Source organism: Myodes glareolus, chromosome 7 (assembly GCF_982192425.1).
Source record: "Myodes glareolus chromosome 7, mMyoGla1.1, whole genome shotgun sequence".
Classification (NCBI taxonomy): domain Eukaryota; kingdom Metazoa; phylum Chordata; class Mammalia; order Rodentia; family Cricetidae; genus Myodes; species Myodes glareolus.
In genome coordinates this window covers 24,310,059-24,335,222 of record NC_142032.1, presented here as the reverse complement: position 1 = coordinate 24,335,222, position 25,164 = coordinate 24,310,059, and the positions used below count along the sequence as shown (strand labels likewise).

Here is a 25,164-nt window from a genome sequence, read left to right as displayed (position 1 = left end):
CAGGCCCTGGAGTCCCTGGGTTTATCTCACTCAGTCAAAGGCAGGTGCCAAGGGCCCAGCCTGATACCCGGGGTGGAGTCACAGGAACATAGCTGTTGAATAATTGAAGACGAGCCCATGAAGTCCTAGGTCAAAATCCAGACAGAAGAAGCTCCACCAAGTCAAAAGACCATCCGGTAAGGTTATCTACCCAGGCATCGGACATATAGGACATGAACGGAAAGGAAGGTACTCTGGGGAAGGGGTTACCATGCTCCTGCATTGGGCTAATTAAGCGCATTGTTTACATGATCTCATGTGGCTCTTTGCTAATCCTTAAGATATGCTATAATCTCCACTTTAAAGATAAAAACTTAAACTGAAGCAAGAAAGAAAAAGGTTAGTTGCTGCAAGTTGAATCTTGATAGATGGGAATAAGTTCATAGACTAGCTCTGTTAGACTCTGGTTTCTTTATTATCAATCACCCCAGAACTGAGGGAAGAGCAAACACTCAATAAATGTCAGAGAAACACTCAGATAGAGGAAGGAATTGGACATTTACTGAACATCTATGAGATGCCAGTTGTTTTAAGGTGGAGTGTTCCATCTACCTGGTACCCTCAGGTAGACAAGTTGCCCAGAAACTTCGAATATAAGCAACTGCAGACCACACAGGACTCAAGAGCCAGATGGACAAGGATGACTGAATACCTCCGTATGCCAATTTCTTCCTAAGTACCAGTTCTCCACTTTATGATCCTCCAGAAGGCAAATCTGAGGGGCAGGGCAGAAAACACCGCCTGTGCTTTCAGGTCAGGCTACCCAAGGTCCACTCGGCAGACCTGATCTATTATTAAACTTAAGAAAATGCCAGATTTTTCTCTTCTGTGGCTCTCCAAAGCACGGCTTACACATCATTTTAATTATACAGCATCACTTACTAGGAGATCTCAGCCATGGGGCCCAGCCTATCTTTGACCATCAGCCCATGTGCACGATTCTGGGAGCAGGGCAGTCTATAGCATTTGTACCTTCTTAACACTTTCACATATTGGACTAATGAACTTTCTGTCATTGAACCAATAGAAAAGATACTGGGAAAATGGTTTCTCTCCACTTATTAGCCAGATAAATGAGACCCAGGGTTATAATAGTCTTCGCTGTTACAATAAAAAAGTTGACATTTTATGGATTCAACAGTGTGTGATAATATATATTTGACAAATACATATAAAACATATGTCTATATGATAAATACATGTAAGGTTTTGCTCAAATGTGCCTGATATATTTCTTCTTGTTGTAGATAGATTTTAGGGGCTCTATAATATCAATACTAAGCCTTCTGGAAGTTTACCCAGGATTGACTTGTAGTATATTTGCTTAAACAGAAGATATGTTGATTAGAATTTTCAGAGATAAATGGATAGAATTTTCCAGTCCTTGACTGAGGTCTAAACTCATGAAGACAAAGGATCTGTGATCTTGTACATCAAGTGACTGAGCCCCCTATCCTTTACACAGTACTAAGTACATGGTAAACTAAACACAAAGATCTATTGAACGGAGAAGGGTAAAACACTGTATCATTACCTATTTGTTATTGAAGTCTAAGTTAAATATTATAGCCTGCCCTATCACTTGCATATTAACTATACAACCTAAGGTAAATCATTAAAGTTTTCTTGTGTGGGTAACAATGGGGTAGCTTTTAAATGACCTCACGACATCTTTGTCAAGTGTCAATGAAGCGGGCCCATGGACAAAGTAACTCGGAATAGCAATCTCCTCCCTAGAGCTGGCCAGGGAAAACAAACCTGTAACCCTAGTACTTGAGACGGAGAGGGAGGAGATGGCAGAGTCCAAGTTCATCGTGAACTATAAAGAAAAACCCTGCCATTTAGAAAAAAAAAATCTCCTCCTCTAAGGCTCATGGATGGGATCTCTGTGTCCATACACAGGAGGCCATGTTTCTCCACATCTAAGTATTTACAGCACTGACCTGTACACATTCATTTCCTTGTTGGATGCTTTGACTTTAAGGACAAGATTGTTTTGGTCCCTTGGTCTCCCCAGCATTTAAACCAATTAATGACATTCTATGAATGTTCAACAACCATTTGTTGGAGGCTGAACGTCTCAATCCTTTTGCTGATGTGGGGACAGTACCCCCTGAATCCCCAGGAGAAGCTCGTGTAGCAGGCAACTTTCCCTCCAAAGACACACCGCATTTATGCAGGAGCAAAGCACTGGATTCTGCCCCTCAAAGTAGTTCAAGAGTTCAGACTGGCTGTCCCATGACTATCTGTATTTCCCTAGCCCACTGGAAATCACAACTTTCTTCCTCTTTAGTATCTAGACAGAGGCTATGGTTTGTAGACATTCAATCTGAGGAGGTGTGAAAAGCTCAAAAATGTAATGTATAGACTTGCCCACAGACATACCTTTTAGTTGAGGTACAATATCCTCTTTTCCCTCATACGGATCACAGCGAAAGCGGTCCAGGTGGTCAATGGTGCACTGGCCGACCACAGGTTTCCGCCCAAACTGCCTGTGGTCGATGACTTTGATCACCAGTGGAGGCATATACAGCTCTTCTTTGGGCAAGAACTAGGGATCACAAAAACAGATGTCTTTTTCCCCCCAAGATCTGGCATGGATAGCTGTCAATTCTCCCAAGGGACCAGTCCAGATTCTTTGTGCCCTATGAATATAACCCAGGGGACCTTCCATGGGTCCTCCAGTGGCTGGGGTGCCCAGTAGTGGGCTCAGAGCTTAGAGCATTCTCTTTTAGCCGGGCTCTGCGAGATCAAACCCTCCCTCTGCTGCCACAGAGTGCATGACCTTAGGAACTTTTCTAACCCTCTATGCCCAGTTACTTCATCATTAATAGTAGAGCCGTGGAATCCATACATGAAGCACTTAGCGGGAAGAAGGCAAGCATCATGGGGAATGAGTCCTTGTCACTGATCCCATTCTCCTCCTGACCCCATCTTCTTCCTGAGAGGTTATTTCAGTGACAGTAACTGTCCAGAACTTTAGCTATCTGCTAGCCAGGGCTTAAGCAGAATTTAGGGCCGGTGGAGACACAGATGAACTTTCAAGGGAAATAACAGACAGCGAATCCTTCAGTGCTAGATACTCAAAGCCAAACGGAGATGCTCTCATTTTGCCTTCACTGTCCTGGAATGCAGGGGCCTTGATGACATGTGCTGATTGGAGAACATGGGCTGACCTGGAAGCTTGTGGATGAGATTAGAGCACGGCGACTCAGGGCCTATACTGAGATCAAACACTCACTGGAGAAACAAGTGGTGTTCATAGACATGTCCCTGTGGCTGGAGCTGCTTGAAGCTTTCAGAAACTGGCTACAGACAACCTAAGGACGGGGAGCTTCTGACAGGCTCAATACAAGGCTAGGTTTTCTGTCTGTCAGACTCTGGAAATGAATCAACTGTTGGTGAATATATACTCACACTTCAGGCATGGACACACATGGCCATATATACTCACAGTTCAGGTATGAACACACATGGAGTACATGCTCACATTTCATATATGGACACACATGGGATTATACATTCATGTTTCAGATATGGACACACACGAGAATATACACTCATGCTTCAGGCATGGACACATGTGAACCCCTGCACAGTCTACATACATACCACTTTCATGAAGAGAACAGAACTTGGGAAGTTGGGCGTCTTCTTAAGGTTTTTGATCACCACCGATTCGACTCTTTCTCCCCCACACTCCACCACCAGACTGGGGGATGTGACAGAAGCCATCTGGTAGTTTTTCATATTTCTTAAGCCCCAAGCTAGAATCTGAGAAAACAAGGTAAAAGAGGAGGAAAGGAAACCTGACATATTAAATATACCATATCAATTTTGGTGGTGGTGGCACACACCTAGAGGAAGATAGATCTCTGAGTTCAAGGCTAACCTGGTCTTAAAGAGTGAGTTTCAGGACAGTCAGGGCTACACAGAGAAACCCCATCTCAAAAAAACAAAGAAACAAACAAAAACCAAAACTACCAAACAAGAATAATAAAACGTATAAGCAGAAATCCACTCAATCACCAGGACAGTCTTTCAGATGGACTTCCGTACATTTGTCTAAAATACCAGGGAGTGTTATCTTCAGGAGCCTGTGGACAGCAGAGGAAGTGGTTCTACCCTTTCCTTCTGTTGAGAGCTATAAAAAGAGCCCTTTAGCTGTAAATGTAACGTAAAGTCAGCTTCTCTGTGCGTCTGCTGCAAACAGGACTCATGTTGTGCTCTACCGTGGGGCAATATGGAGGACCAAGGATAAACCTCTTCTCCGGTAAGTGACTCACAAGCATTCCAAACTGGTAGCTGGTGTTTGAAGCTTCCCGTGTCTGTCTTCAAGAACACCCCAGCGAAACAGAGGTGCTAACAATGCTCGCCTTATCAGGACACTCTATCGAGACACATTATCTCCACTAGCCTGTGTCTGCCCTAATTATCTCTCCTGCCGCCCCTGTCCACAGGTTTCCCTATTCCTGGCCTCTGCCTCCCTTGCAGGCCCTTCTCTCTGTTCCCTCAGGCACTTTCTCTTGGGCCATCTTCTCTTTCTCTGGTGAGCTCCCTCAAATCTCAGAAATCTGCTTCTTGGTGCTTTTTGTTAAGATTTCAATTTTCTATAACTATTTGTATTTTGGGGGGAAGATTTTTATAGACATGCAGCCTGACCTCATTCTTTACATTAACAGTTCTTGCTTTGTTCTACCCTTTGGTTTGATCGGGTAAACATTGGTGAGAATACATACCTCAATAGCAGTGAGCTGAACCACGGGCCGGATCCCCGGAGGGACCATGTATAAATTTGGTGCTCGTTGAGAGGGAAGAATAGGAAGGTTGGAGCCATCCTGTGGAACAAGCATAGGCTGTCAATACTTCCTTTTCATTAAGGCCAAGAGTGCCTGGAATGAGCAGCATGCTTCAAGTCGTTCAAGGAATACAAGAGTGAGAACAAAAAGATGTACCTTGTTCCTCAGAATCAGCTCCGCTGTCACAAGGACATCCCCACAGGCCTTGTCTCCATTCATGACCGGATGCCAGAGAAGCTTAGGGGTGACATCTGTTTCTGAGCTTAGTTTCACCAAAGGAGAGCAAATACTTCGACCTAAAAATTCATCTTTGCCCTACAGAAGGAAACCACATTCAAACTCCTGATCAAAGAACCATTAAGACCTCTACCATGTCTCCAGGCCATTCTAAAATTTCATATTACCTACCACTTGGTCATTGTCGAAAAGTTCTATGATAACTTTGGGTGGGTTCTGTAGAACTGTTTGGGGTTCCCCAAAGATTTCCACCTCATCAAATATAATCGTTTGATCCCAGGTGGGATTCAGGGTGGAGTGGATGATTTCCGTGGTTTTGCTTCGATGGAGAAAGGAGACATGAGCGTAGGGATCTACAGACAGAGAAAGACAACAACAGAGTCACAGCGAAGTCTGCCTTTCCAGGACAGCCCATTTCTTCCCAAGGCTTTTCTTCTGCACATGGCGGTCACGGGCTCACAACTGCCCCCCACATTCAGTGGGCCTAGTTTGGTCCTACGAAGGTTCCCCCGCTACCAGTCCAGAGTCAGTGAGCTCTCACTAGCTCAGGTCAGCTGTTTCTGTGGGTATAAACCAGGCACTCGATAACACGAGCCAGGATTTTTATTTTGGTTTTGCTTTTTTGGTTTTTGGAGATGGGGTTTCTCTGTATAGCTTTGGAGTCTAACCTGGAACTCACTCTGGAAACTAGGCTGGCCTTGAACTTAGATCTGCCTGCCTCTGCCTCCCCAGTGCTGGGATTAAAGGTGTGCACCACCACCACCCAGAATACTGGGTTTTATGAATATAGCAGTAAATAAGAAAGGCTCAGCTGCTCTCAGAATCTACAGCTTGTAACAGCAGAAAAGTGCTTCCAATCTTACATACCAAGAATTATTCTGGGTTCTCCTACATGGTAAGTAACACTAAACCATTTCACAGTTTCCCAGAGGGCTGACTTATTCCAGCAATAAAATAATGTCTACACCATTACATGAATAGAACTTTTTTTATTTTGCCCCATTGATAAATCTTGTGTCTTCAGCTGTGAGGCTTGAAGTTTTATGCAAACATCAGTAAAGAGTTTTCTGAAATTTCCCAATTGGATCTACAGTAAGGGAGTGCCCCCTGGTGGATACTATTTGAAAATTTCTTTAAACCATTTTTGAATCATTGCTCCACAGAATAGGATAATCTTGATCTGATTTAAAGAACAGGATCTAATTTATAGATTAGACCCAGATAATTTGATCTAATTTATTAGGAAAAAACAATTTGCAAATACCGACTAAGGGGAGTGCTTGAGACGCAGCTCAGAATCGACACAAGTGCATGACAGCATTAGGTGAGTGTTTCAAGAGTTGTTTCCAAAGAAGAACCAGGCAAGCTTTGCTGGCCTGCAGGTCTCCGGATGGAATGTCCTTAAATAGCTCAGGACGGTTCCTGCACTCACTGCACTTTCGGAGGAAGGAGCAAAGCCAAAACCACATGGAGCACCAATATGAGGACATTGAAGCCTCATAGTGACACAGTGCTAGAAGGTGGCTAGGATCGGGATGGAGTGACGGTGGGGGAGAGCAGCAGAGGAGGCCAAAAATAGACAACATATGGCTCACAGTCAGTTGTGGGTTTAGGGGTTAACTGTGTGATCTTTTTTATCATCTCAAGAACATAACCAAAAAATGTAAAGAATTTGAGTTCACCAAATGGCCCAGGACCCAGGTTTACAACGCAGCCATGCACACAAGGGGAGCACAGAAGATGCTCTCTGTGTCACTCCATGGCTCAATAAGTGATCATTAGTGTCCTAGGGCCACCTGTCTTCTGTGTATGCTAGTATTCAGAAACAGTTCCTGAAGCAGCTGGTAACTCCTTCAGAAACGACTGGATCATTTTCTTCAAGTATAGTTCAAGTATACTTCAAAGTAGTTTCTCTATGAAGAGGGTTTTCTTATAAAAAATGAGAACAAAACAAAGCACAAAACCACTTGATGGGCAGTCGAGTCAAGCTAGCCTGCCATGTTTTAGTGTGTTAAGGATTTCCCCGTCACCTGAAAAGCTGTCTTTGTCCAAAGCCATGAGGTTCCTAGCTTGGTAAATGTAGCAGCGCAGGTGGTAGACATAGACTCCTGAAAACAAGAGGGTGACAAGAAATAGGACACCGTTAGCAAGATTTTTCTGGAATGTTTGAAGTGATATGTGTTTCAGACTCATGGGCCGCTTGTCTATTTCTCCGTAGCAGAGAGCACAGATTTCCCCAACAGAGTGGTTTCTTAAACAAGAAAACTTAGTGGTCCTCTTAGCCATGGTTTTGCTTCCCGTAATTCAGTTGCCCCAAGTCAATCTCAGGTCACAAACATAAGAATGTTTGTCTAAATTCCAATGCAAACAGTGGAATAGTCCAGAAATAACTAATTCACAAGTTTCGTATTGCAAGCTCTGTAGTGTGAACATCTCAGAGTATTCAGCTCCATCTCACCTGGGATGTGGGTCATGCCTCCGTCCAGTGTATCCATGCTGTATACGCTGCCTGCATGGTAGTTACCCAGTAGTTCCTTATCTCAGTTTTCAGACTGACTGATGTAGTCACACTATAGGGCTTATGGCAAATAACCCTTATTTATTTAATAAAAGCCCACAACATAAGAGTAGTGATACTGGCACATTATTATAGTGCATTGTAAGACTTTTTATATTTATCATGTTACTGCTATTTACTAGTTACTGTGTCTAATTTCTAAATTAAACTTCACCACATGTATGCATGTATAATACTGGACAGTTTATAAGCAGGGTTGGCAGGGAGTCTTAGAGTGGATCTAGTGTGGTTAAGAGGCAGCAGAGCGTATAAAGGGAGTATATTTAAACTACTATATGCCAGGTGTGGTGCTGTACACTTGTAATCCCAGCAAACAAGAGGTAGAGGCAGCCTGGATTTTATACAGAAACCCTCCTCGAAAGGTAAAATAAAATTAAACAAGTAACTGCTGTAACAGTTCCGATGCCAATATGGTCATTGGGAGAACACTAGTCCCACTGTGAGCTTCCTGGATTTAGCACACAGCTGTTCATCAGAGACTATCCAAAGAGCCTGGGTCTCTAGCAGCCACAGAACACGGCCTCGGCGCTATGCTAGACCAAGGTCTGCTATAATTTCCTGCTGACGTTTCTTTGACTTTTAAATATTTTCAAACTCCTTTTATTAATTCACACACACACAGAGACGCATGCATGCATATACACACCCATACACACAGACATATACACACATTCATGCATGTGCGCACACACACACACACGATGTGAGATTCTTCTCTGTATGCTGGGGCTATATTTTCTTACCATTGTTTAATAAAGAAGCTACTTTGGGCCTATGGCAGTGCAGAATAGAGCAAGGTGGGAATTCCAAGCAGAGATAGAGGAAAAAGGAATGTGGAGTCCATGTAGCTGTTGAAGGAGTAACATGTCAGTACCAGTGAGCCACAGCCTAGTGGTGATATATAGATCAATAGAAATGGATTAATACGTAAGAGTTACTTAATAAGAAGCCTAAGCTAATAGGCCAAGCAGTGTTTTAATTAATATAGTTTCTGTGTGATTATTTTGGGTTTGGGCAGCCAGGAATGAACAAGCAGCCACCACTTACTACTACTACTGTTATCTCTCTGTCGTCTCTCTGTCTCTCTCTCTCTCTCTCTCTCTCTCTCTCTCTCTCTCTCTCTCTCACACACACACACACACACACACACACATGCACACACAGAGTTTGAGGAGTAACAGAGTGATTTCTGTAATTAAGATAATAATTTAGCCAGAATGAGTATTTTAGACAGACATTAAAATCAGTGATTTGATCATTCTTCATCCCACATAAAATACTGTGTTTTTAAAATCTTCATTAAGTGAAGAACTAGAAAGTCATTTTCATCTGAGATTTTATCATATTTGATGATCTGAAGAGTTTTCTCGATGAAAGTGGCAGATGCAGGACTAACAGCTGTCTTTAAAACTTACTGTCGAAATTACAGGAAACAATGGGTGTGTTTGCTCCAAACACGGTGGTGGCACTGTGCTTCTGCTTTTCCGAGCTCTTCTCATCTCCATCCTCTGTGGTGTCTGCCCCCTAAAGGAGGAGGAAACCGCTATCATTATTATCGTCATCACCATCATCACCATTACCATCACACCATAATCACCACCATCATCACCATCATTATCACCACCACCATCATCGCCATCATCCATCATCACCATCATTATCACCATCATTATTATCACTATTATCCATCACCATCATCATCGTCATCATCATCACCATCAACATCACCATCATTATTATTACCATTATCCATCACCACCATCGCCATCATCCATCATCACCATCATCATCACCATCATTATTATTACCATTATCCATCACCATCATCCATCATCACCATCATTATTATTACCACCATCATATCCATCACCATCATCATCACCATCATTATTATTACCATTATCCATCACCATCATCATCGTCATCATCATCACCATCAACATCACCATCATTGTCCTCATCATCATCACCATCATCATCACCATCATCATCACCACCATCCTCAGTGCTGGGGTGACAGTCATCCACTGCCACAGACACCCAGTCTTTTGGACACGGGTACTAAGTATCTAAACTCAGGCCCTTAGGCTTGCACAGAAAATGTTCTTAACTATGGAACCTTCTCCCCAATCCATGGAACTGGATCTTGGCCACCATGCTGCACAGATCACCCACTGCTGTTTTTATTCATTCCCTCTACTGACCTGCACCCACCCCATCATCTTCCTTTACTGTCATCTGAATCATCTTTTAATTTTCTCTCCCTGTGAATCTGTATATTCAGCTCTTTGGTCTGTTAAATAGCTACAATTTCCAAGCCATCTCTGCCTACACAATTACTGGATGTTTCCTGAAATCAGGGTCCTGGCAGACATACTTGGGAAATTCTGGGAGAACTAGATGTGCCTTCAGTATTGTTCTGGGGACCTCTCGTGCAGTAGTGGTTTCTTCATAAGATGGGAGTCATTGGGCGGGCACTCAGGGAATACACCTTTCCCCCAACTTCTTCACAACCATGCAGCACTGAGATTTCAGGGGCCTCTCTGGAGTTGTCTGTGCTTTCTAGGTGACTCACACATTTCCTCTACACAAGTACTATTCACGCTTTGACTTCTGGTTACTTACAAGGGCACCTTCAAGTTTAAAGATGGCAGCAGCACCGTGTGTTTCCGAAGGAGCCATTTTTCTCCTCCAGCGTCTGCGGCGAAAGGTGTCCGAACTGCGCTGTTTCCAGTGGAATTTCCAGCCAATTAGTGAAGCATATTCCCAGCCCTCCCGGTCTTCAAACTCTTCCATGGCCTAAAATAGAAGTATAACTTTTAAGGAGAAACAATACTCTTCCTCATATTGATAAGGCAGACCATTAGGTCAATGGACAATATGTAGTCACAAATATCCACTCTGTCAAGAACTATATGAGGAGTCAGAAATACAGCTAAGAGAGAATAGATGGGAGCTCTAACTTGGCAGAGCTAGCGGACTGTAGGATACAGGAAGGCAACTATAGCAACCATTCGAACATGGGTATGTGTGAGAGGGGGTGCTTTCTCAGAATGAGCTCATAAGAACATGCGATGTGACATTTTTGGAAAGAATTACTATCTGCATTTTATATATGGGGTCAAATGTATCACCCCTTAGGAGTTAAATGTGTTGTTTGTGCCAAAAGCTGCTTAGTTAGTAATGATGTGATAGATCAGCGTATGTTATGTCTGTGGTAACTATTAACCCAATACAGTAATCTTAAGTTAAACATGATTTATGTGCACATGATCCATTCTGAGAAATTGTCCTCAAAGCTGAAGTAAGACTGAAGAAAAAAATAGGTGCGGTCTTTGCTTCCATGTATTTGACATTTGAGTAGCCAGAATTTTTTTATATAACTGTCTTACAATTGTGACCAACTTGAATAAATGGAAAATGATAGTGAATATTATTGATGAGCTTAGAAGTAAAAGCTCCATGTACAGTTGTGATTAGTGGGTAGTCTTTTTCTTTCCACTTTGAATAAATATAAAGCCCAGGTTTCATATGAACTTGCAGCTTCCTTTAGCTTCCTTTGTGACAGTGTGAATAACGACAAGGGCATATCTTATGTAGCCGAAAATGAAGCAGGTTAGGGGACACGATTGAAGTCTCAGCAGGCTCATGAACAGAACTAAGATTTCTGACTAACGGTCCAGTGTTCTCCCTGAGTCATGTTGGTGCTTGTGTGGAAAGAGAAAGTGAAGCATGTCTGGAAATTTCTCACCCAGTCAGGTAGGGACAATGTCGGTTTAAGACACACCCATTCTCGCACACCCTGTCCTGGGATGCAGGCTGCTAAGCAAGGTAGACACCAAGATGGTCTAACTATTCTCCTTCCCAGGAAGATCATCATTGACTAAAATGTGACTTCCCAGCACCTGCTAGAGTTGAGCCTTCAGAGCAATAGGAAGAGTTCCTGGTTAGTATTAGTCTAAGCTGGCTTCAAAGGTCATTTCTGTCACCTTCTGAAGATATGACCTAAAGCAAGTCTATTTCATGGCTATGAACTCCATCTGTGGAATGAGCAATATCCCAGACCTTACAGCTTATGCATGACGCATTTGTATGTTGAATGTTCTAAATGACATGTAAAACATACCATTTGGTATTAATTTCATATTACTATTCCACTTAATTTACTATGCAGCTTAAAGCCTTGTAATACCCTAATTAAATTAGGGTATGGGTAGTTTTATGTCAACTAGATACAAGCTAGAGTTATTTAGGAAGAAGGAACGCAAATGAAAAAATGCCTGTAGGCAAGCCTGGAGGGGGTTTTCTTGATTGATGATTGATGTGGGAGGGCCCAGCTTACTGCGGATGGTACCACCTCTGGGTAAGTTGTTCTGGGCTATAAGAAAGCAGGCTGAGCAAGCTATGAAGAGCAAGCCAGTAAGAAGCATCCCTCCATGGTCTCTGCATCAGTTCCTGCCTCCAGGCTCCTGCACTGAGTTAGTTCCTCTCCTGACTTTCTGCCAGTGGCCATGTCAGAGGAGCAGTAGATGGCAGTTGACATCAAGGGACCGGCCCACCAGGAAACGAAACCCTGATGGGTAAATCTCAGACAGGCAAGGCCCCAAGACTGCAGACCCAGAGTGACTTTTGCTTCCGCTGTGGCCTCACATGTCTGCTGCTGCCTTCTTTCTCTGGTGTCTGGCATGGTGTGAATGGGGGTGGGGAGGTCCCCCCTGCCTGAAATGTAGTGCACTTATCTCATGGAAACATCCCGTTCTACTGGGTATTTTTTTTTTTACCTGTGGGTTATTATGAAGATGATTTCCTCCTAAGCTGTACTGTTTAACCGAAGCAATGATTTTATACAATAATAGTGTTAGGTCAGGCTGTGGTGACACACACCTTTAATCTCAGCACGCAGAGGCAGAGACAGGCAGACCTCTGTGAGTTCAAGGCCAGCCTGGTCTACAGAGCAAGTTGCAGGACAGGCTCCGAAGCTAGAGAGAAACCCTGTCTTGAAAAACCAAAAATAAAAATGAAAATAAAAACCTAGTGTGAGCTTAAATTTAATTTTGATGATTGAGGATTTTAAATAACTATAGTAAGGGATTATATAGAGGTTAGTTTAGTGGGAAAATTAACACAGGTAAAGGTAGGATAAAATGCTTCCCTGCTGCTGATAAAGCAGAGGCTGCAGAGGATAAAAAATAAAACAAGGAAATGTCACACGGCTAGAACACTTGAGTTTCAATTGAGGAGTCACATAGACTGTGCCTTAGGATAGCGATTAAGAAAAACAACTGAGTCCTGGTAGCTCAGCTAGCTTAAATTCTTCTCATCTTAATGCTGGGAGATGTGTTCGCAGGTTTGGGAGTGCATCATAGCTGAGACAAAGCCTCAGGTTAGGGTAAGATATTTTGATAATAGCTTTGAGGTTAGGGACCAGAAAACAAAGCAGCCCAATTATGTACTTTCCTTCTAAAAATTGGTTGGTGATCAAAGATGATGATTAATTCCTTGTATCCATTTCTGCCCTCATCTTCCTGATATAAAAAACTACTGATGAGTGGGTATGCAGGCTAAAGATTTAAAGTAGAGCTGACTGTTATTCATGTATAGAAGTTTAGGCTTGCGGTTCCTTTAAGAGTCCTTATAAGATCACCATTCAAGATAAGTAATAAAGTAATTGGTCCTTTCTTTGTAACCACAAAACACAGCCTGCCAGTAATAGAACTGGCTGACAAGAATACCATGCCTGTTTATATTCTGTTAATCTATAACAAGTTGCTTGGGCATGAATGTCCGTGGGTTCTTGATGATAATTTGTCTTTTACCTGTAATACGTGAAATGTTAAATCATGTAAAAAAAATGAAAAGCATGTTTTCTACTTGCTTTCATTGTAATCATTCACTTGAAAAATAGAATGTAACCACACTGTAATTGTTATATTGCTTGAAAGATTTTGTGGGGGTGTATAAGGAAAAACAGAGAAAGAGAATAAGGATAAAGATAGAGTTAGGAGGAAAACATCAAGGGAGACAGAAGGAGCATTTCTGGATAGAGATAAGGAAAGAGAGTAAAGACTACAGAAGAAGGAAACTATCAAGAGAGCCTGAGTGCTCCCCTTACCCCTCAGATAAAAAAGTCATAGCACGCTGAGTCTGTGGATTCCCTTTGACTTCTGTGCTGCTGGAGGCTGGTGCCTCCAGGCAGCAAAAGCTTTCCTTCATGATGGACTGTGATCAGGAAATGTGAGCTGAAATATGAACCCTTCCCCCACAAGCTGCTTCCCGTCATGGTGTTTCATCATAGCAAGAGAAAACCCTACCTAAGACACATGGTTCTAAGTCTTGTTCCCATTTCACAAATGAGAAAGACTGTAGAGTCGGGATTTGAATTCTGTGTCTTGTTCTAGGTCCTGAGGTTTTGATACTCCTGTCTTAGCCTGCCAGCATAACCTCAGAGTCCTTTTCTATCCTTCTAGAGGCCTTATCCACTCTGCCTCAGCGTCATGGGGGGCTGCGGAAGCACAGATCGCTCTCTGCTCTGTCCCGGGAGCTACTCAGTAAGCAGGCTGGAGTGCTATTTCTGACATATCAGGTGAGCAGGGCACACTTCCAGAGCCCTGAATCCCAGCACCAGACCCTTGATTTGCGAACGGCTGTGCAGAAACAGCCATGCAGCTGGACCTCTGCACGGTGTGGCAGGCAGAACACCCGGGGCCGCCCCCTCCTACTTCTCTTACCCTTGCAGTACTTGAAGCTGTTTGGGTCAAATCTTTCTTGCGTTTTCGGACCAGTCTCCGCCGTCTGTGAGTGTGGTACATTTTCTCTGCTGCAACCCAGGACTTGGGTTTATTATCAGGAGGAATGGTAATTCCATACTCCCAGCCTGTAATAGAATTTGAGAATAGTTACTCGAAAGAGCAGCATCTGCCTGGCCAGCAAATAGCTTGCTAGGTAATGAGTAGCTCCTCTCTCTGCTCACAGATGTTCTGGGCTGTTATGACTGTCACAGGGTTGAGCAGGCTTAATCTGAGACGATGAAGCATGCCAGACTGAAGCTTTGGGTGCCACCAGGCCACAAATGTAAAAGTATGTATATGTATACATGCATGTGTGTGTGTATGTATGCATATGCATGCGTGTGTGCTAGTATTCCAAACTCTAAATATTTCTCAAACTGAAAACCACTTCCTCTTGTCCCAGGATTTTGGGTAAGAGATACTCAACCTTTCTGTTCCTTTGGGATTGAACCTAGAGCCCTGTGAATACCAGGTAAGAGCTCTGCTACCCAACTACATTTCTAGACCTTCACTAGCATTTCCTGTAAGCTGGTAAACCTGTCTGTGTTCCGACTTGATGGCCTTAACGGTAAAAGGCACACAATTATGTGGTGGGTACACAGTTATTGCTCAATAAATACCATTATGATAAGATATATTATTATGTATCACAACCGATGCAGAATTGCTCATCCATTTGGAGTCTTTTGCACCAATCCTACTCTGCCCATGTTTCATCACCTCTTAGAGGAAAGAACCAGTGACGCTCTTCCCCTGCTAGTTCCAAATGGTAAGTTCATCTGGCCTGGCTATTTGTAGAGAACGGTAAGTACTGCTACACCTAAAAGCTATGTCAATCACACGCCCGCTGCTGGGATGACTTACAAGACATTTGCCATTCTCCTGTCTGAGTTATAGGACCTCTAAGTTTGATTAGCCCAGGGAGATCATGAAATGTGATTGGGAAAGAGAAAACCCAAGCTCTAGATCTCTCCCTCACTCTAACTCTGGATTTCTAAGGTTCCTAGAGTCCAGCTGGTTGGCCCCATCACCTCCATTTTCCACTTGGAACATCTCTTCACCCAGCATCTGTCTGTCTACTTGTTTGGGAGTCAGATGCTCATTTGAATAGCCATGGATAGCACCACATGACCTAACTGTCATAGGCCAGCGGGGAAGGGCCCTTCCTCCAGTGGAGCCTTTGCTCAGGTTAACCAAGGCCTTTCTGCTGACTCACACTCGGGCTAACAGATATATGTTACCTTTCTCGTCCACTGCTCGATTTATGTCATATGTCCATGCGTCATCTTCCCACTCCCAACCTGGAGGGCAAGTCAGCTCGCTGGGTGATGCTGCCTTATCTCCGTTCTAAGAGACAGACAGACAGGAGTGAATGAGATTCAAAGATGAGGAAACTTTCCTAATACTTAACTACAGAGTGCGCATGTCTTTAAGATAACCTCTTCCAGATCCATTTTATTCAGAAAACTGTAATCTTTACTTGCATACATACAGTGGTATAGTATTTGTGTTTTAATAGATAAAACTTGTCTAAAGATCAGAGGACAAAGCGGTCATACTAGTCAGCCGTACAGGCCAGGGAGTAGTGGCCTACACCTTTAATCCCAGAACTTGGGAGACAAAGGCAGAGGGATCTTTATGAGTTCAAGGCCACCCTGGGCTACCTAAGATTGAATCTGGCTAAAAGAGAAATAGAGCTCACACAAAGGTGATCTCAGCACTTGGGATCCTATGCCTTTAATTCAGCACTAGGGAGGTGGAGACAGGAGGAATATGGCTGGGTGGAGAGAGAAATATAAAGGGGAAGAGACAGGGACTCAGTGGAGGGTTGAGTCTGATGTTGGTGGAAAACATTGCAGGATGGCCCTTTTGTCTGAGTCTTGGTAGAGGTAAGATCTCTCTAGTGGCTTGACTGCTTTGCTTTTCTGATCTTCAGGTCGAACCCCAATTTCTGTCTCTGGGTTTTTATTATTCATGCAACACATACAAATGCTACATGAAAATTACTTGTCTCCAGTACCTTCTATTTTTACTATTAAAGAATAGCTTTAAGTTGAACCATGTGAAATTCTTAGTTTTGTAAACCAAAATGATCTAATATTAGCATATGGTCCCATTTAATTCTATTGGATGGTGACACTCAAGTTTATGAGAGTTTATTCAGGAAAAAAATAGAAAAGAACAGATCAAGCATTGAGACACATGTGTTCAGGGTCTGGAGAGATGGTTAGGAGCACTGGTTGCTCTTCTAGAGGTCCTGAATTCAAGTCCCAGTGACCACATGGTGGCTCACAGCCATCTATAATGAGATCTGGTGCCCTCTTCTGGTGTGCAGGCAAAACACTGCAAACATAAATAAATAAATAAATCTTAAAAAAAAAAAGACACATGTGTTCAAGTTCAGGAAATGCTGCCGGAGGCTCATGATGCTGATCACATGAGGCTGAGCAAAGTTTATATAAAACCTTGACCTAGGTTTACATTAAAATTCAAAAAGAGTTATGATAAAAGTAAAAGATGTATGCAAAAGATGTAAAAGATCATAAAAGTTATGATGTAAAAAAAATAAAGGTGACTGTAAACATGGAAAATACTCAGCTCCATTTCAAATTAAGAGACTGCAAAGTGGATCCATGGCAGGGACCCCATGTCATGGATCAACAAAGATGACGTGGTGGGAAGGTACGGAAACAAGGACCCTGTTACGCTGTTGCTGGGAGTACGTATGTATCAGTTCCCTGCACTTGGAATTTGACCACACAATTCCAAGGATAGTTTTCTAGACATTAAGCTTTCATTAATTGTGAAAAATTGTTGTATAAAGATATTCACTGCCACATCTTTTATAAAAATCAAAGATGAAACAAAAATAAAATACTCACCCCAAACCCTAAATGTCTATGAGATGCACAAATAAACAATAATAGGGGCCTATGGCAGAGTTCCCAGCTCTGTGTATGCAGTGATCAAAAGTGGAGCTGGGAGACGGCTCAGTTAATAATTAGTTCAGAAGCCCAACATGCACATCAAATCCAGGAGTGGAAGCCCACATCTGTAGCCCCAGCGCCCAGGAGGAGGAGTGAGGAGATCTCAGGAGCCTGTGGCCAGACAGCTCAGCCCAGTCGGTGGGACTCAGGCTCAGTAAACATCCCTGAACTGAGGCAGGGAGTGGCTGAGGAAGACACTGTATGTTGGCCTTGCCTCTGCGTGCATGTGTACACACTTGTATGTGCTTCTCTGTGCATGTGTGCACACATCCACATGAGCATGCACACACACAGGTGCTCAAATATATCATTATGTGAAAATATGTGTTGTGGAATTGGGTGGCCAACACAATTCTAGTTTGAAGAGGAAAAAGCACACTTGTATAAAAACAGAAGCCTGCAACAGTGGCTATTTTACAGAGGACAGTGGTAGGCGGGGAGAATTACTTCTCCTTTCCCTGACCACTGGATTTTTTTTTTAAAGTTTAACATTTTTATTTTTACTTTTGGGGATGTGTGCAATTATGTGCACGTGCATAAGAGTGTCCACAGAGGCCCCAGAAGGCTATGGGAGCCCATGCAACTGCAGTATAGGTGTTTGCAGTCTGCCAGCATGTGCGCTGGGAGCTGAATTCCAGTCCCCTGCAAGAGCATCAAGCACTCTTAGCTGTCAACAATCTCCTCAGCTCCATTTTTTTAACTTTTATTTTTTTTTGTTTTTGTTTTTGCTTGCCTGTGTATTTCTTTAAAGTGAACATTTCATTTTTTTGTGATCTGAAATACTAACTAGATAGTAAATTTTTACCTAGAAACTGTGCACAACTCAAACTTGATGCTGGAGCAGTGTCTAGCCACAGAGGCCCAGCGCTTATTGGATGTCAGCGATGAGCATGCACTTGCGGGGCCTCTGTTGTAAATGGGACACTATTTGGAACCGGGGATGCAGAGGGAAGAGAGGGTGGAGCATCTCTGTGTCTCATGATGCAGAGATGGGGCATGCAGGTGGCTCACCGCATCCGTATAGGTGTCCTCTGCTGCCTTCCACTCGCCTCCAGGATAGCGAGTCTCATTCTGGTAGACTTCATCCGTGAACTCTGTGTGACCTGCATCCGCCTCAGTCAGGAGGCTGTGGGTGAGAGAGGGCTCTTGTTACCCAGGAGAAATGGAAGCGGAACCAGGAACCCCAGCTATTTCACACTGTTGGGCGACCCCTACAGCTTGCAATGACACCACTTCCCTTCTGGCCTTCTGGCTTGAGCCCTTTGGTCTCTCCATTCCAAATCTGACTTTGAACTAAAAGCTTTTGACAGTCATTCGGAGAGGGGTCTGGGCCAGCGAGACCTAAATTATAGAGGACTCTTCGCCTTGGCACGGTCGCTCCTTCTGAGTAATTAGACTGGAGCCAGGAAAAGAGCGCTAAAAGGGCTCTTGAACCGCTCCCTACAGGGAGCCCAGAGAGTGTCTTCCACACTGCTTGCTGCAGTATGGGCTTTCCAGAGTTTTCTCAGTGAAACTCTTGGCTGACAGTTCAAAGGACAGGGAATGCAGTGAGGCTGTGTGGAAATGTGTGCCCTTGGCTTGCTTGCTCTACGCGACATGAGCTGGTGGTTTCTAAGAAGACAGCTGAGCCAGCTCATTTCACACTCCAGACCCTTTGGGGCCCTCGATCGCTCTGTGCTGACTCTGCTTGGCCAGCTTTGGCTTGGATTTTAAAACTCAATGGAAGAAGGACACAGAGGCTCCAACTTCGCCTTGAGTTGTCTGCCAGGGACCCTCAAGTGACGGTTCTTTTTCCCTTACTTTTTCTACCCTCCCTAATATTTCTACTATTTGATTCCAACCAAACCCTGGAGGGGTATCAAAGAGCCAATAGCCCCAACCATTTGTATAAATTGAAATCATCCATCTCTCCTCTGCACCCCAGAGGAGGCCCAAAGGTTTGGCTGGCGTCCCAACCTTGTCTTTTTCCAGTCACAATTCTCTCTACCTTTCCAGTCCTCACCCCCTTCCTTCTGTTCAATTCAACTCTCCACCTCCACTCCTCACCAATTCCCACAATTCCAAGCAAAGCAAACAGTCCTGCACCGGAAGCAAGGACGTGTGGGCCCTGGGTCTGGCAGACCAGCATGCTCCTTTTCCTTCATTTTTTTAGGCCCATGCGATGACTCCAAAGGAGACCTTGCAATACAGGTCCCAAAATGTGCCATCACAAGGTGGTCAGTAGAGGGAGCTCTAGGACTAATGCTGTCACCAACCATTTTTATTTACTTTGTATTTGTTGATTGATTGACTGAGATGGGTCTCCTATAGCCCAGGATACCCTTGAACTCACCACTTAGCAGAGGATGACCTTGAATTCCTGTCTGCTGGGAATATAGGTGTGGGCCACCACACCTGGATTATTCTATGCTGTACCTTGAGCCCAGGGCTTTGTGCATTCCAGGCAAGCACTCAACCAGTTGAACTAGGTCCCCAACCATCCTGGCTACATTTAGAAATCTGGGACTCCCAGACTTCAGGGGAAGCATAACTAACCCTCTATTACTCTATTGTGTATTGAGAATCAAACCCAGGACCTCACACACGGAAGACAAACAATGAACCACTGAGATATAATATCTCCAGTACATGTTTTTTTTTCTTTTTACTAACAACTTTTGAGATACAATCCACATAGCACATAATTCACCTCTTTGACTTGTACCCCCTAATGTTTCTTATGGATGTTCAAGCATGACCGAGTGTCAGTTCAGGAGGGGAGTGGAGAAAAATGCATAACTCAATAAAAACAATAAAAAAGATGGTTGGGTTATATGAGAAATCAGAGAAGCTGGGGGAAGCGAAGCCCAATTCTGGGCTAGAGAGTTTAGGATTGGGGCAGGGTCACCAGCCAGGATGGCTCTGTAGTTGTTGTGATCCTTGCAGCCAAAATCTGCTTTGAGAACTAACACCTAGCACATCTGCAATACAGACAAACATATGCATACATGTATATGTGCACATATACATATATACATATATGAGAGAGATTGTAATATATATATATATATATGTATATGAGAAAGAGAGAGAGAGAGATTGTAGTAGTTTGAGTGTAATTGGTCCCCATAATTCCAAAGGGAGTGGCACTATTAGAAGGTGTGGCCTTGTTGCAGTAGGTGGGGTCTTGTTGGAGGAAATGTATCACGGTGGAGGTGGGCTTTGAGGTCTCATATATGCTCAAGATAGCACCCAGAATCACAGTCCACTTCCTGTTGCGTTCTGACAAAGATGTAGCCATTCCATGTCTGCCTACACGCCACCATGCTCCCCGCCATCATGATATGGATATAAGCCAGCAAGTCACCCCAGTGACATGCTTTCCTTAATAAAAGTTGCTGTGGTCATGGTGTCTCTCCACAGCAATAGAAACCCTAACTAAGACAGACATATATAAAAACGTATTTAGATCTAGGCATAGGCAGAGTTGTACTGGGTATTGGACTGACAACCTTGCTCATGAGAGACAAGTACTCTACCACGAAGATATATTCCTGCTCATTTCCCTGACTTTTACTTTGCATTTTGGTACTGGGTCCTGTAAGTTGCTGGACTTGAATGGAGTCGATCTGCACTCCAGGCAGACCTCAAGTGTGCAACCCTCCTACTTTAGCCCCTGGGTAGCTGGGGTTAACAGACCTATACCCTGCATTCCCTTAGGTGCCTTATTTTTGTCTTTTGGGACTGATGGTATCTTCCAACTTCTTGTAAATTTCTATGGACCTAGTCCTAGTCAGTGGGTAAAATTAATATTAATAAGAATGACGATGGATGGGCTGGAGAGACGGTTTCATGGGTAAAAGCTCCAGCCAGGACTCAAGTCTGATAGCCTGAGCTGGAACCCAAGAACCCACAGAAAAAGTTGCGTGTGGTGGTGAACATCAGGCATCCCAGCATTCCTAAGGCAAGTTGGAAGACAGATAAGAGAATCTTCCAGAAGCTGTGCACCAGCTAGCCTGGACACAGAATAACAGCAGAATCAAAAGACCCTGGTTCAACAAAGTGGAAGGTAAAAACTTACTCTTCAAAGATGTCTACTGATGTTTACATGTGTGCTAAGGCAAGCAAACACTTGAACACACACACACACACACACAACTAAACAAAATAAATGACATAGAAAGTTGAACACTCACCTCCTTTCAGGGTCGACTACCCAGTCTCCTTCCCACTCCCATCCCTTGGGAGGCAAAAAGAATTCTCTTTTGAGTTTTATTTTTCCTGTGACATCAGAGAATTTATGACGTCCCACCAGTCCAGATGTGCCCCACTTCCCAAACACAAGGGCTTGGTTTTCATACTGTTAAAAACAGATTGGAGAAATACTATCAGAGACTGAGAAAGCGAGCCAGCTGTGAAATCTAAATTTGCCCAGATCTGAGACTAGATTGCAACAGAAAGCAGAAAAGCTGTACACACAAAAAGTATGGACCTAAATTCGGGCCTGCCAGTGCTCAGGAGACTTTGGGCAAGTCGCTCATCCTCCTAAGAGCCAATATAGTCGTCTGTAAACTGGGCACAACAGGTTTCTTAGACTTATTCTAGAGTCCATATGTGCAAACGGTTGTGAATGTGTTCTGCGAACCGTGATGCATCATGGGAGTTGTTTTCATTCTTTAAATAACACTAAATGGACGATGTCAGCGAAAAATCCACAACAGTCTTCAACTTATGAATGCGTGTGGATTTCGTGAAGTTTCCTGCTTAGAAACTTTGGACATGTTTCTCCACAAGAATCACCAATGGATGGTGGTATTGCCCAGGTAGTGCACAAACAATACACAAGAAACATGATTTCCTTTAGGGGTTTTAGAGTTTCTGAACCTTTCCTTGAGTATGGCAGGCAGAAGAAGAACTTTCTAGAAAGCAAGTTTCATGGCAATGGTTGACTCTGGTTTACAGTGTTCATTTTTAAGTTAAGAAAATATATTATGTGTGTGTGTATGTGTGTGTGTGTGTGTGTGTGTGTGTGTGTGTGTGTGTACAAGCCCTGACGTGTGCAAGGATGTCAAAGGACAACTTTTGGTAGCTGGTTCTCTCCTTTGACCATGTGGGCCTCAGGGTTTAATCTAAAGTTGTCAGCCTCAGCTACAAACTCCTGTATCCACTGAGCCGTCTCACCACCCTGGCCGTTCCCTTCTAAATTATCGTCTGTAAATCCATGATGGTCTGGTCTTCATGCTCTCAACCATGGAAAGAGGTGAGACTTCCCAGGGTTGTGGGTGTCGTTTGGTTTCAAACTCATATGTTTATCTGATGTTGATCTTTATTTAAATAATTATTTATATTTTTTTTATTTCATGTGCAATGGTGTTTTGCCTGCATGAATATCTGTATAAGGGTGTTGGATCCCCTGGAACTGGAGTTACAGACAGTTGATCTGTCATGAGGGTGCTGGGACTGAACCCAGGTCCTCTGGAAGAGCAGCCAGGGGGTGCTCTTAGTAATTGAACCATCTCTCCAGCCCCCTGATGTTGATCTTATAGAAAAGATGAGTTACCAGGACACAGGTAAGTTTTTACCTGCGAAGGGAGGCAGGAAATGTGAAGATGTCCTTGATGGCATTGGAGCAAGAACACAAGAGTATAGTCTCAGGTACTGATCTGAGCCTGGAGAAGAGGCCCTCTAAGTGGTTATGACAAGGATCCATGAGACTAGGATGCATGTGATAAGGGAGCAGAATGAAGGAACACGGCTTTCTTGTCACTTCTGCTTGGAAGCCAGAATGACGCTAATAAAATCCAAGCACAAATCTCAGCACGGACACAGGGATTCACTAAGAGTAGAAGTGGTAACCTTCAGTGACTTTGGGAGTACGGCCTTGAGGCGGCAGCAGTAGGCAGGGTAGTAGGAAGTTCATGCACAGGCACATGTGAAATACTTCAAAGACACCCAGAGACATGTGTGCATGTTTGTGTAGCCTACTTAGTGTGCGCATGTCAGCACCAATTCACCAAACTGCTACTGGTTCTAGTGCCATACGCTGGGAAAGCGTGCATTTTCAAGGCCATTGGTTGGAGGTCACCTCTTTGAATTGTCACACAAAGGAGGTAGTCACTCTGGAGTGTTCTACTGTCAATAATCCTCAGGAGGGTCTTCTCCTCATCTCTTGGGCTAAGATTCTTTAACAGGAGGTAGTAATGACTGCTATCAGTAGTTAAAAAGAGAAAGTTCTGCTCTACTAGAGAGAAGACAGGGCTGTCATTAAAGATACCATTTCAGCAAAGACGGTGAAGGAGCCTTCGGCGAAGCTATTGAACTTCTTCTCCACGGCACTTAAACCCAGCCAGATATTCACTCGCAATTCCACAGGCACTTTGGGCCCATTGGTTTTTTCTTGTGGATACTGTGGATGAACAATAGCATCTTAGGTGACAATGGGACAGATACCGCATGAACTGTGACGTCACTCTAAAGCTCAAGCATGCTCAACTTCTACTCATGGCTCCTGCCGGACTGAGTTTGTATCTGCTTTAGTTAAAACTGACAAATGACCCTACAGCAAAGACTGTAATAGGAGCTAAAGCAGTAAGTTTCGAAGTTCCCACAGCCGTCAAGAGTGCCTGGCCTTTCCCAGCTCTCTGACTCACTTCCATTCTCAAGAACGTCTTTTCCTTCATTGACAAACTGTCTGTCATTCAACCAACCAGTCAGTCAATCAAAGTGTGAGCTGTAGATTCCCACCTGTCCCTGAGACCATTCAAAGTGTGAGCCGTAGATTGTCACCTGTTCCTGAGACCATTTCAGGAGGTCTACAAGGGCAGAACACTATTCCTAAGAGCACCAACGTGAGATCTGTCTTGTTTTGTTGGCATTTGTACAGATGAGGCAGTGGCATGCCACTGTACCCATGGGTATTAACAGATTAACAGCACTCAACTCTCCAGCACAGAAGATGAAATGCCAGTTCCACTAAAGAATTCCTTTGGCAAAAAAAAAAAAAAAAAAAAAAAGCGTAAAACAATTTTGATGGATTTTTTTAAAAAAAAAAACCCAGTATTGATTACTAGTTTTGTTAAATCCCCACCCTTGAGTGCCTGACTGCTTAATACTTGGTGTGATAAAGGAGGAAGCTCTCACAGGTCACCTCACACATTAGCAAGTGACCAGTATCTTAACAAAAAGCTCTGTTATAAATTGACCTAGAGATAGGGGTGTGTGTGAGTGAGCATATTTGTGTGTGTGTGTGTGTGTTGAGACAAAGTCTGCTGTGTCCTGTGTTTGTTTTCTATTTTAATTTCTATTACAAGTACTGGGGATACAAGTCATATAAACAAAAGCCCTTTGTAATCTACAATAATATTTTTAATGTTACAAAGAGACGCTGAGACTAAAAAAAAAATCTCACTGAACTAAACGACTTCTCAAGCTATATAATGAGGGTTAAATATACAGAGTTTCTTTAAAGCATTTGTTTCTGTTTACTCACTAGATTCTACAACCTAACCTGGGACACACACCCTAGGCTCTCTGGCTTCCTTGAAGCTTTTTAATTAATAAGTTTGCTTCCACTACTGCTGATGGGGATTTTAATTGAGGTTTATCTGAAGCCTGATTCATGCTGCAGAAGACATCTGAAAGAAGACGGCCACTCGAACACTACTCACAACCTCTTGGCTAAGAGCCATGTGAACACTAATAAAGGTCAGCAGACAGCTCCTGGTCATAGAGAGCTCATCTCCTTAGCCCAGCCCTTT

At 43.5% G+C, this 25,164-nt stretch overlaps 1 protein-coding gene across 3 annotated transcripts in view; it reads right to left on the bottom strand.

Moving 5' to 3' along the window:
• Myof (myoferlin) overlaps positions 1 to 25,164 on the bottom strand; it is a 147,917-nt gene that overhangs the window by 33,062 nt on the left and 89,691 nt on the right. For all 3 annotated transcript variants that reach the window (XM_087907939.1, XM_087907941.1, XM_087907940.1), the window contains 13 exons: positions 23,682 to 23,813; positions 21,604 to 21,767; positions 18,440 to 18,554; positions 15,683 to 15,788; positions 14,382 to 14,527; positions 10,279 to 10,452; positions 9,069 to 9,177; positions 7,106 to 7,183; positions 5,247 to 5,428; positions 4,995 to 5,153; positions 4,779 to 4,877; positions 3,652 to 3,813; positions 2,425 to 2,590 (listed from right to left, as the gene is read on the bottom strand). In XM_087907939.1, the coding sequence (XP_087764065.1) occupies positions 2,425 to 2,590; positions 3,652 to 3,813; positions 4,779 to 4,877; positions 4,995 to 5,153; positions 5,247 to 5,428; positions 7,106 to 7,183; positions 9,069 to 9,177; positions 10,279 to 10,452; positions 14,382 to 14,527; positions 15,683 to 15,788; positions 18,440 to 18,554; positions 21,604 to 21,767; positions 23,682 to 23,813 (1,792 nt within the window). The remainder of the gene's footprint in view (positions 1 to 2,424; positions 2,591 to 3,651; positions 3,814 to 4,778; positions 4,878 to 4,994; positions 5,154 to 5,246; positions 5,429 to 7,105; positions 7,184 to 9,068; positions 9,178 to 10,278; positions 10,453 to 14,381; positions 14,528 to 15,682; positions 15,789 to 18,439; positions 18,555 to 21,603; positions 21,768 to 23,681; positions 23,814 to 25,164) is intronic.